The 12,348-nt window shown below is 54.3% G+C and overlaps 1 protein-coding gene across 2 annotated transcripts in view; it reads right to left on the reverse strand.

The window, feature by feature from the left end:
• Window positions 1-4,084: 4,084 nt before the first annotated feature.
• CLPB (ClpB family mitochondrial disaggregase) overlaps window positions 4,085-12,348 on the reverse strand; it is a 134,416-nt gene continuing 126,152 nt past the window's right edge. For both annotated transcript variants that reach the window (XM_004589919.4, XM_004589920.4), the window contains 7 exons: window positions 9,409-9,453; window positions 8,911-9,072; window positions 6,078-6,234; window positions 5,313-5,386; window positions 5,094-5,213; window positions 4,847-4,951; window positions 4,085-4,398 (listed from right to left, as the gene is read on the reverse strand). In XM_004589919.4, coding sequence (XP_004589976.1) covers window positions 4,150-4,398; window positions 4,847-4,951; window positions 5,094-5,213; window positions 5,313-5,386; window positions 6,078-6,234; window positions 8,911-9,072; window positions 9,409-9,453 — 912 coding nt within the window. In that variant the 3' untranslated portion in view covers window positions 4,085-4,149. The remainder of the gene's footprint in view (window positions 4,399-4,846; window positions 4,952-5,093; window positions 5,214-5,312; window positions 5,387-6,077; window positions 6,235-8,910; window positions 9,073-9,408; window positions 9,454-12,348) is intronic.

Here is a 12,348-nt window from a genome sequence, read left to right on the forward strand (position 1 = left end):
CGACCAAACCTGGCCCGACCCACACTCTATTCTGGTGTTCAGATTCACCAGCCAGTGATGTAAAAGCTGGGCTGCCGAGATTAGAACTGGTACCCATATGAGATGCTGGTGCATTCAAGGTGAAGACTTTAGCCACTACGCTACCGTGCTGGGCCCAAAAGATTGTGTGGGTTTTTAAACTGAACCTTTAAACATATATGGAAAATACACAAATCACAATGCACAAGTTTAGTTAAATCCTACAAAGCGAACACACCCCTGGCGTTGTGACCCAGCTTCTGAACACATCCAAATCAGATGCATGCCAGCATTCATTACATAAACTGCTGTAGATCATGGAAAAAGTAGAAAGGCGCTCAGCTGAGTTTTAAAGTCATGATGGGAGAAATCCTCAAGCCTATGGAACTCATGAAAAAATTAAAAAATTATATATATATTTTATTATAAAGTCAGATACACAGAGAGGAGGAGAGACAGAGGGGAAGATCTTCCGTCCAATGTTTCACTCCCCAAGTGAGCTGCAACTGCCAGTGCTGCGCCAATCCAAAGCCAGGAGCCCAGATCCTCTTCTGGGTCTCCCATACAGGGTCCCAAGGCTTTGGGCCGTCCTCGACTGCTCTCCCAGGCCACAAGCAGGGAGCTGGATGGGAAGTGGAGCTGCCGGGATTAGAACCGGTGCCCATATGGGATCCTGGCGCATTGAAGGTGAGGACTTTAGCCACTAGGCCATGGCACCGGGCCCTATATGCATAATTTTTAAGCCACTGACTACGATGCTGCCATCCCACGATTTTGCTTCATTTCTGATCCAGCTCCCTGCAAGTGCATCTGGAAAAGCAGAAGGTGGCCCAACCACTCGGACCCCTGCCACTCACCTGGGAGACCCGGATGGAGTTCCAGCTTTCTGGCCTTGGCCATTACCTCCATCTGGGGAGGGAACCAGTGGATAAATATCTGTGTGTCCTTCTTTCCTGCTCCTTCCAACTCTGCCTTTCAAAATAAGTACCTTTAAACAACAAAGCCAGTGTGTGCTCAACCCTAGTCTTGCCTACAACCACAGAGGCAGATTCATCATCAGTTCAAGCTGAACTGCACACTTGCAGGCACATGGGGTTTACTTCAACAATACAAAGATATTGCAGAGTGTGGTAAAAAAAAAAAAAAGGAATCAAAAGATGTTTATTTCGGTGCAGAAAACAACCCCACACATGGTTTATCCTCCACACGCATCTCCATCCGAAGTCGAGCCTCAAGTTCTCCAGGGTCCTGGTGAGGCCTCGGAGTGTCTGTGCAATTTTGGAGCGCCGGTCGTGCCAGGCCCACAGGTGAGTACAAGCACACGATGAACATGTGTGCTCAGCAAACTTGCAAGGCTGTGTGTCCCAGGGCCCACCCTCCCATCCTGACATTCCTGGAGCTTCCATCAGAGGGTGGACCCGTGCTGGGCTCTATAAATGGACAGTGTGCCAAGCAGCTGCACATTTGTCCTCTTGCAGTGTCTATTCCAATGACGGAGGGTGTGCAGTGGAGCTGAGCACTGCCTCAGCTTTTGTTGAAGTGTTACATGCAGGGTCTCTGGAGGAAGCGATTTAGCTCCTCAGGGTCTGAGACTCTGCCTTGTCCCATACCCTCCTCTTGAAAGTGTGCTTTGGGGTTTTCTGGATTGCAAGTAGAGTAGCTGAGACTTGAACTTGTACCCATATGGGATGCCAGCACTGTAGACAGTGGTTTTACTCATTGTGCCACAGTGCCAGACCTGGGTCTAATGTTTAAGATGCTTGCTAAATGGCCCCATCTTACATCAGAATACCTAGGTTATGTCTAGCTCTGGCTTCTGACTCCAGCTTCTCATTAATGCAGACCCTGAGAGGTGGCAATGACGGCTTAAGCGGCTGGGTCCCTGCTACCTGTGTGGGAGACACACATCGAGTCTCTTGCTCACAGCCTCAGCCTCCTGGCCTTTATGGGCATTTGGGGGAATTAACCACTGGATGGATGGACTCTCTTAAAAGAAAGGAAAAAGCTTTCTCCAGTAGGAGTGCTGAATACTGGATAGTTATTAACTCGGAGCTTTTCAGGGAAATCTAGTGTCAAACAGAAAGGAGGTGAAAAGGATACAGGAGAGGGAGAAGCTGAACAATCACAGCCAGCTCCAGAGACTGCCAGTCATGAACCCTAGGGGCAATGGATCAGACATTGTAGGTATGGATACAAACCCATGGCCTTAACCAAGTCATTCGTTCAGGACAGACGGGAGCATCATGGCAATGTGCAGGCCTAGTCTAATGCGGACAGCTGCTTCCTGGGTCTGTTGCTGAAGATAGTGTAGAAGCGACAGCCCTCCTGTGGCAGTGAGCCCCCACAGCTTGGTTTCCCAGAACCAAGCAAGCGCTTGTTTCAAGTCCCATTTCCATTTCGCCCTGAACTGGCAGCTCCTTGGAGAAAGAGCTGCTGTGGGGGTGGGAACAGCAACAAGGTTAGTGGGTCCCGAAGTAGGCAGGGGTTCCCTGTGGCCAAATCTGGGCCAACCTGGGCCACAAAGGTTGTGATGCTAGTACTTTATTAATGTATCATTCATACTGATATAAGCTACTGACAAAAATCCACAGAGGAAAAGTGACAGCTCCTCCTTGTAAGAGCATCAGCAGACAGATGGTAAGTAGGGAGACAAAGTCGCCCACAGGCGAGCTGAACATCAACACTGAGAACCACTGGTGATGAATGCTGAAACCAGAAAGCAAAATCCCGGGGATAAGCAAGACACTGACACAGCTCTGAAGCCTCTTTGCTGTGAGATTTTTTTATTTCAAAGGAAATGGACATTTTATAGTGAGCAAATTGGATGGTGTTGTCTCGACCCTGCGGGAGGCCCTGAGACATAGGTGATGTGAGAAGAGCCCAGTGTCACATCACCTACTGCCCCACCTGCCACCGTACAGACTCTCATTGGCTCGTGAAATCCTGAGACACTGGTGGGGAGGTCGGGAACATGCCCACACAGCGCAAAGCAGGATCTTGGACCGGGTCCCCAGAAAATATGAAATATCTGCAGGTTGGTTAGTCGTCTTGTCCCAATGTTAACTTCCAGCTTCTGACAATTAGTTTTTAAAGATATTAATGTGGAAACTTTGTTTTGCAATTTTCTGAGTGTTAAAATTATTTCAAAACAACAGCAACCACCAGAGAGCTGCAGTGACCAGGAGCGGCAGCCAGCCTGAGGGTCTCTGGTCCCTGCCTGCCTCCGACTGAGCTGCTGAGACATCCTGCTGTAGCCCAAAGGTCTGGATCCCTGCCCCCAGGCTCTGCTTCCTGGAAGAGGTGAGCCACAGGAGGGCAGCCAGCATGGTCCCCAGGGATGGCCACAGCAAGGGCCGCCCCTGGGCACCAGGCTTTGCTGTGCCTTGCTAAGCTCTGGGGGACACACTTTGGGGGATTGTGTCCAAACTTGCAGCTTGGTGACTAATGTGCACACTGAACGTACTGTTTACTATAACCCCACTCAGCTGGGACAGCCTTGCACACAGGGTGAGTCAGGTTCCCTGGCCCCTTAAGCAGAGCCCGGCCTCTTGGATCACTTCCTCCACGGCTCCCCAGGGTCTCTGATGTCTGTGTCCCTCAGCAGCACTGTCCCATCCCAGAGCAGGGAGCAAGTGCCAGGCCTCCCGGGGCGCCACCACGTAAGCTGGGGCAACACGAGCCAAGCTGTGCCCAGGATACGGATGTGAGCAGTGGGATGGGGGCATGGGAAGGTGGTAGCTGCAGCCTAAGTTGTGCCTAGGCTGGAGCTTCGGTACTCCCTGCCGGAGCCACTGTGGGGCCAGAACCGCACAAGGCCTGCAGAGTGTGGCTGGCCACAGTCTGGTCCCTGGGCTGCCACCACATCTATGCTTAGCTGCCATCCTCCTGAGCTTCCTGGGCATAGGATGGAGTGTTCATGACCAGAGGGTGGAAGAGAGGTGATGAGGTGGGCCCTCTCTGGAAGCTGTGCTCATAGCCTGTGGCCCATGGGAAGGAGTGGGTGACATTTTTGCTTGGGGTAGAGGGCTCTTCCAGGGGCTGGACAGGAGGGAAGGCACGAACGGCAGGTGGGCTGTGTCACAGCACGGGGCCTTTATTGGAGGTGGAGGGCATGACAGGCGCTGGGTGGTGCTAGAGGCTGTGACACACTTTCTCAGGGAGAAGGGGGGCCTGGATGTCCAGCCTGTGGGTTTTGCTGTCCTTGTCGATGATCTCCAGCCGCAGCTTGGGCAGCCGCTTCTCTGCCTGGGCTGAGGGCAGCTCGGGGCTCTTGAGCAGCTGCTTGTCGGAGTCCTCCACAGTGATGCGCAGTGTGCAGCCCCCCGGCAGCAGGTCCTGCTCGTAGGCAGCCGCCAGCTGGTTCACCACTCGGCGCTCGACCTGCGGGCATTGGGATGCAGAATGCCTGTCTCTCCTTGGCCTAAGCCTGGAGGCTGGCTTTAGCACTCACCACTCGAGCCAGAGATCTCAGGGCCCCAGTTCTCACATCTGCAGGGTCGGGTAACAGGACCTGCCTGCAGGACCAGGCTACAGGCTCGGGGACTCCTGGTCCTGTTCCCTACTTGCAGTAGGCTTCACTGCATCCCTTCCAGGCAGGGATTCAGAAGGAGCGCCTACGCCGTTGTGGAGTCCTGCAGCCAAACCCAAGTGCAGGGACCAGGAAGCCTTCCTCTGCCCAGGGCCATTTGGACATACGTAACCACCTCTGTGGGCCATACCAAATGATCCGCCTAGGAGTCAGTCTGCTACAGGATGAGAATTCTGAGTCGTGCCTGTGACTGCCCTGGCAGGGCCACCCACCATCCCAGGGGGAGGTTCTGGTGCTCACCTCGTGCTTGATGGAGCGGGCACCGTAGTGCACGTTGTAGCCGTCGACCAGCACGTCAGCCACCTCGCGGTCCCACAGCAGTGTGATGTTGTGCCTCTGCTTGGCCTGCAGTGGGGTGAGAGAGGCTTGTCGGTGCATTGGTCCCTTGGGTTACTGGCTGCAGTGGCTCCACTTATGGAGGGGGGGCTCCCACGCCCACAATGCAGTGGTTGTGTCCAATCCCCACCCGTGGGATGTCCCTTCTTACTCTCTTGGCCCAGAAGTTGAGTTCCTTGTTGACGAGCTGGATGAGCTCCGAGTGGCAGAAGGGGAGGAAATAGACAATCTCATTGATGCGTCCTAGGAATTCGTCCCTCCGGAAGTGAGCCTGCAGGCCAGGGGAGGGGGTGAGGTGAGTGGGGGTGTCATGGTTATCTCCCAAGCCTGGCCTCCAGCAGGCAGAGTGTGGGGGCGGGGGAGCTCTTACTTTCAGGATGGGGCGGATCACATTCTCCTTGAAGTTCTTTGAGATGGTGATCTTGTCACTGGTCTGCACATCCCCTGCGGACACAGTCCCAGCTGTCACTGCAGGCTTAGGGAGCTGGGCCTGCTCCTCAGCCCTAACCAGCTATTATTCTTTGAGGGGCCCCTCCTGTGAGGCCCTCTCTAGGGCCAGTGGTGTGGGAAGTCGCCCTGGGCAACTGGGTGAGAAGGTGCTATCCCTCATTGTGCCAAAGTGTCTGCCCTTTTTAAAAGATTTATTTTTATTTCAAAGTCAGATCAGATTTACAGAGACAGAGAGAAAGGTCTTCTGTCTGCTGGTTCACTCCCCGAGTGGCCACAATGGCTGGAGCTGAGCTGGTCCGAAGCCAGGAACCAGGAGCTCCTTCTATGTCTCTCACGTGGGTGCAGGGTCCCAAGGCTTTGTGCTGTTCTCTACTGCCTTGCCAGGACTCAAACTGGCACCCATATGGGATCTCGGTGTGTGCAAGGCAAGGATTTGGTCACTAGGCTATCGTGCCGGGCCAAGTGCACTTCTCTTGTCCCCTAAGACTCTGGCTGCCTGCTGTCCCTCACCCTATGCAGCCACCCTGACACTGAGTAGTTGGGACACTATCTCTGCTTTATCCCTTCCATGCCCTGGCAGGGGACTTGGTGCCTGCTCTGTGCTAGCTAGGGACAAAGCTGTCTCACCCCGGGAGAGGTGCTGGTGTCCTGGTCACTTGCTTAGACAGCTCTGGCTCCACCTTACCGAGATTCTCAGCGAGGCGGTTGCGGCTCATCTCCAAGGCTTCCTGCCTCAGCTGCAGCGCGTGCTGTGCAATCTCGTCGCTGGCCACATTGGAGGTCATGATGAAGATGGCGTCCTTGCAGTCGATGGTCTTTCCCTTTCCGTCTGTCAGCCGGCCCTGGCAAGCAGCAGGGAAGGGCCGTTCAGTGGCTCCATGCCTGGGCAGGCTGCAGCCACTCAGAGGCCTCGCCAAGGCCCAGTGGCCAGCTGCTCCACCTCCTGAGAGCACCACCAGCTGTTGCTCCTGCTTTCCGGTACACACAAGGTCCCCAGCTAACCCTGGCCCTGGTAGTTGGACCACCCATCCACCTACCAACCCACACTTTGTTAGAGGCCCTGCACTGGGGACTTCCTGGGCCTCTGACAGGTGTTGTTCTTCATGGGAGGAGCTAGGGCCAGGGTGACCTGCCTGTGATTCCTATGGGAAGCATAGCTGTGGGCCCAGATCCCTGGCCTCAGTCTCCTGCTTCCCTCCCCAGCCACTACTCATCCTCCTTGGGCTTGCCCAATTCAGGCTCAGCCATTGCTTCTAAAGTCAGTGCAATGGCAAAATGAGTCCTGCACCACATGGTGCACGGCCTGCTTTCCAGCCTTGCTCTAACACTGGGCACAGGCTTTTGAGAAACCGTAGTTCAAAAGGGGTCTATTTCCTAGAGCCAGACACTGTTGCCCCGGCCTTGTGGTAGGAGAGGGGAGGCAAGGGTGCAAGTGGATGGACTTGGGCTCCTGCCAGCAGCTTTGTATTTCCACCCATGTGAACAGGGTCTGATCCAAGAGTCCACTGAGGATAATTCCAGTTTTAGGGATCGGGTCCGTGTGCTTGAGGGACAAGCCTAAGCACGTGCTTCAGACACTGCGTTCTTCATTCGCCCCCCGAGCTCCTCCCCGAGGACTGAGTTCACACACTCTGTACTGGCTGTAGCAATAACCCAGTGGCAATTTCATTCCAAGAGATCAAAGCTCTGCTCGTAATGGAGCCTGCGGATGGGACCCAGGTGAGCGAGGGGAGCAGATGAGAGCACAACTGACCCACAGGGTGACTTCTCCGCTTCCTCGGCAGTTACGATGTGACCAGAGAGGGAGCTGGTCCTGCCTCACCTTCCACCACGACCATACTGTGCACTTCCTGGGTGGAGTTCAACTGCACATGCCAGGGTGCCAGGCCTGCTTACCTACTGCGTCCTGGATGATTCTGGGGTCACACGGAAGTGGAAGGCAGTCTTTCTGCTTGGTGTTCGGCTGTGTCTAAGGGCAGCTTGTTTTTCCGGCCCAGGCTTGTGGTGGGAGCCCTCACCACACTCCTGTTTGCTCCCTATCTCCTAATTCAGCACCCCCTAAGTGACCCCTAAGGCTTCGGGGAGGCCTCTGACTGAGTGGCTGCAGCCTGCCCAGGCATGGAGCCACAGAACGGCCTGGCCCTGCTGCTTGCCTGGCCCTGCTTCCTGTCACTCCAGTGATTCCCCGAGTCTGTGGGAACACACAGTTTCCTGCTCCGCACAGCTGTCCTCTCTGTGGCTTTGCTCCCCTTGGTGCTGCGCTTGCCAGCCAGGTCTTTCCTGAGCTCCAGCCCTGCTAACCGTGAGGGGAGGACTCTAGGGCAATTTTCTGACTGCTCCACAGACATCTCATACTCCACAATTTGTGCCTCCTTGCTAGCCTGCTGCTCTCTGCTCTGCTCCCAGGCTCCCCCCTCGTCTCACAGCCAGCCTCTATGGTTCTCTCTGCCCTTGCTTTCCACCAGGCTATCCCAGTGCCAGCCTGGACTATGCAACTGCCCCCTTCTCCCTTCTAGACCCTTCTCTAAATTGCCACCTACAGGATCTTTGTAAAGGGAAAATCTGACAAAGTACAGGTGGCTGGGCAGCTGCCCCTCAGCCTGGGTTCTCCTACGGCCCTAGCAGCGCAGTAGGTGAAGCTGCAGGCCGTAGAACTGGACTGCTAGGGTCTAACTTCCCCCTTCCCAGCTATGTGGCCCCAGGTGAATGCCTTCATGTACTTCTATTTCTAGCGCTGTTCAATGAAGGCAGAAACACTGCTGGCCTCCAGTGAGTGGATGCAACAAGATTTCTGAACACAGTGCAGGAAGTGCCAATGACTGCCATGTCTTTTGCTGTTCCCCCCACCCCTGGCCTGACCCTGCAAATGGTGATGGCCAGCCTTCCCTATGACCACAAGGCCTCCCCTTGCTTAAAGCAAGAAGTGCTGGGGGTGGGTCCCTGGGCTCTGATCTGCCTGTTGTCCAACCTGGGATCACATTTATGACTGCTCTAAGCCACACCCCCCTTTTTTAAAAACCTCAAAAAGCACAGGAATAGCATGCCTGGCAACAACAGCTGTGGCCTTCAGTGCAGGTCTAGCACAGAGAAGGCACTCGGGACACCCCGGGCTGAGGGGCTAGGACAAAGCTGCCAGCAGTTTAGCCATGTGCATCCCAAGAAGGTGGTGTTGACAAGCTTCCTGGAGCCTTTCTGCCCCAGCGTTCTGGTCTTATAAGACCCCGAGACCTGGCCCACAGAGCCAGTCAGACAGAGCTGAACTACAATCTGGGCCTCTCCTCCTAGTACCCACTCTGGACACAGCCTGCACAGCTACGAGATTTCAACTCCAGGGTGGTGCTATTCCCTAGAACTCTGCCTGAATCCTGGGCCCAAGGGGACCCAGTTCCACTTGCTATCCAGTGCGCACACAGGGGGCAGCTCCCAGCTAGGGAAGGAGCAGGCAGCCTGTGGCTCCTGCTAGTCACAGCTCTGAGAGCATCGGGGTCCCCCAGGCTCCAGCCCCATCTGACTTCTACCTCATCAAACAGCTGCAGCATGATGGTGAGCACGTCTGGGTGGGCCTTGTCCACCTCATCAAAGAGCACCACTGCATTGGGGCACTGTTTCAGCTTCTTAGTCAGCTGGCCACCCTCCTCATGGCCAACGTAGCCTGGCGGGGATCCAATGAACTTGGCCACCTGTGGGAGATAGGAAATGTGCTGGCAAGAACTTCCTGTGCTGCTGGCTTTCAGGACAGCAGCACGCATGAGAAGACACCACAGACAGGGCCTGTGTTGGCCAGGATGGACAGCTGCCTCTTTTCCTGGGAGTCGGGGGGCAGGCAGCATGCCTGCTCCCAGGAGAGGACAGACCTTCTCCACGCTTATTTTTCAGAGCAGAGCCTATGCAAAACTGGTCTGTGACCCTGCTGTACACACAAGGCACCCCCAAAGGAAAGCCCTGGGCTGTTGGATGTGGTCCACACCAGCAGCCCCATAAGCTGCCTGCAGTGCTGACAACCCCTGTGCCCTCACCTCGTGCCGCTCCTGGAACTCAGACATGTCCAGTCGGATGAAGCCCTGTGTAGACACAAGCAGAAACTGAGTGCCCAGGTAGGTGGGTGGGAGAAGGAGTCACGCACGTCAACCTCCCCAGGCTCTCTGACCACAAAGCCCAGGCTCTTCTCTCACACATTTTGGTTTTGGCTCCTTGCTTCCTTTCCAATTTCCCCTCCCAACATCATGGCCTCATTCTGTGCTTTGTATAAAGCCACATCACGTCTCCACCCTCCATCTAACTCAAGTCTCTCTTCAGTCAGGCCTCTGACTCTTGCAGTCATGTGTATGCTCACCCACTCACCCACTGTTCTTGGGGGCATCCTCTGTTACGGGCACAGGAGTGCCAACAAACTTGTATGGGTCTCTGTCCTCTAGGAGAACTCCATCGAGCGGGCCAGGCAAAGTCAACAATAGTAAGGACCTACCCAGGTGGCTAGACAATGCCCCTTCCACCATGCAAGTCTTGGGGTGGGGGGCTTGCCTCTCTGTTTTAGCTTACTACTTTTTATTTGCATTTCTTCCTTCTATTCAAAGATGGGCATGAAGTGCCTTGCAGCCTTTCTCTCACCACCTTTGGGGATCCTAGGGGGTGTTCCAGGAAGCAGCCCCCCACCCCTGGAAGGCCATGATTAGTGTGAGAAAGGAAATACCTCATGGCTGGTGCCCACTCCCTTTCAGAACCAAAGTGCTGAGGAAGGAGTGATGACATCATCCAGAGTGTCCTGCCCATTCTGCATTGGTACGGCTTCTCTGGAGAGCTGGGCAGGATGGGGTACCAAGATGATCCCCGGGTAGCTGGCTAGGTGGGAACACAGGGCCAACATTGTAGCTCGGCCACTGGTCAGGAATGTGCTGGGCAAGGTGCGTTCAGTTCTGTATCACGCTGTTCTGTTGTTCTGTGCCTCAGCTATAGAGTGGTGAGAAGACTCCTGGATTGGGAGCCAGGACGTGGCTTCTAATCCCAGTCCTTCCACTGCGGCCTTCGTCACACTACCTCCCCTTTTGGAGCTACAGTTTGTTTCTCTGTAACACAAGGCTCTTGGTTGCTTTTCCTGCCTCAGGAGGGGCCTGAGGAGACTTAAGCCAGGAGAGGGAAAGGGCTTAGAGAAGCTGGCAAGACCTTGTGGGGGGTCAGGCGTTGCCCTCAGGGGGGCAGGAACCAACAAGCACATCCAGGAGTCCCTGGGCAGCGCAGCCAAGTTGATGCAGCTGGGAGTGTGCCTAGAGCGTTGAGCAGCTGACACTCCCTGGGGGTTTACTAGGTGCCCAGCAGAGAAGATCCAGGGGCTGTCCTATCATCATCCCCACTTCACAGGTTGCAGACACTTGGTCAAGCTCACCCTGCTGGAAAGCTGGCTCCAACTCAGCACACTCTGCCCTGTCTACTGCCTCACTGCTTTCCTTCTGGCAGTCTGCACCTGAGGGGCTGCTCAACTTTGTGTCACATGTCCATCAATGCCCTATGTGATGGGGGGTTAGACTCTACTGCTTATGTGTACCAATGGACCTAGGTTCTTATCCTGATTCTTATGTTTTACTGCGTAACTTGGAAGAAGTCTCGGTCTGCTCTTTTGGGACGAGATTACCACATCTGTCTGTCTGCCCATCCACCACTCATCTTACCTTTCCCTCACATTTTTTCCTAAGGGCATTATCTCATTTCATCTTAACAATCCAGTGTTACTGAACCCATTTTACAGATGGTCTAGCCACTGTGCACCTAGGCAGCCAAAGAGATATTTGCTCTTAATCCATTAAAACTGCTCTTCTAACTGCAAATCCTTTGTGATTCACCATCCTACCTAGTATCAAGCTTCTTTCATAAGAATCAGTAGCTCATAGAAAGCAAGCTACCGGGCCCGGCGGCGTGGCCTAGCGGCTAAAAGTCCTCGCCTTGAAAGCCCCGGGATCCCATATGGGCGCCGGTTCTAGTCCTGGAAGCTCCACTTCCCATCCAGCTCCCTGCTTGTGGCCTGGGAGGGCAGTCAAGGACGGCCCAATGCATTGGGACCCTGCACCCGCGTGGGAGACCTGGAAGAGGTTCCTGGTTCCCGGCTTCAGATCGGCGCGCACCGGCCCGTTGCGGCTCACTTGGGGAGTGAATCATCGGACGGAAGATCTTCCTCTCTGTCTCTCCTCCTCTCTGTATATCTGACTTTGTAATAAAATAAATAAATCTTTAAAAAAAAAAAGAAAGCTACCAAAGCTCGTCAGGTGGGAGTTAACATAAACAAAGAGGCTGAATGCAAAAAAGCAAAGCTGGCAATAAGATCTGTGAAAAAAAATACACATGTGCAAACACTGTCTTCTGATTAACTTGTTTTTACAAATGAGGGAAGATGGGGCCAGAGAACCAGGGCTAGAATTCGTCACTGGACTCGCAGGCCAGTGCCTGTGCTGTTTCATCAGCCATCTTGGGAAGCAACAAAATGGAGCTCCGTTCTGCCAGCAGACTCAGTCTGGGCCCTGTACGGACACTGGCCACATACCATTCCTGACATATGGGGGCATCGGGCATGCACAGTTCAGCAGCCGACACACTTGGGTCTTAAAGGCGAGTCTCAAGTATGGCCAGAAAATGCTTCTGCTCTGGGTAGATTCTGAGTTGGCCCACAGGGCTGGAGCAGCAGGAATTGTACAGAAGCAGCAACCTTCTTTCCAACCTAATTGAAAAGTGAAGTAGAAGCAGAAGTGTTTGGCCCAGTAGTTAGGCCTTCGGATTGGGATGCCTACCTCCTATATTGGGCTCAAGTCCCAGCTAGCTCGGCCTCCAAGTTCCTGTTAATGTATGTCCAGGAGGCAGCAGATGCTGGCTCTAGTGGTTGGGTCCTTGTGTTTTATGGAGGACCTGGAGTGCGTTCTCAACTCCCAGCACAGGCATTGGGGGAGTCACCCAGTGGATATGGGCTTGTTCCC

This window comes from Ochotona princeps, chromosome 4, assembly GCF_030435755.1.
Source record: "Ochotona princeps isolate mOchPri1 chromosome 4, mOchPri1.hap1, whole genome shotgun sequence".
NCBI lineage: Eukaryota > Metazoa > Chordata > Mammalia > Lagomorpha > Ochotonidae > Ochotona > Ochotona princeps.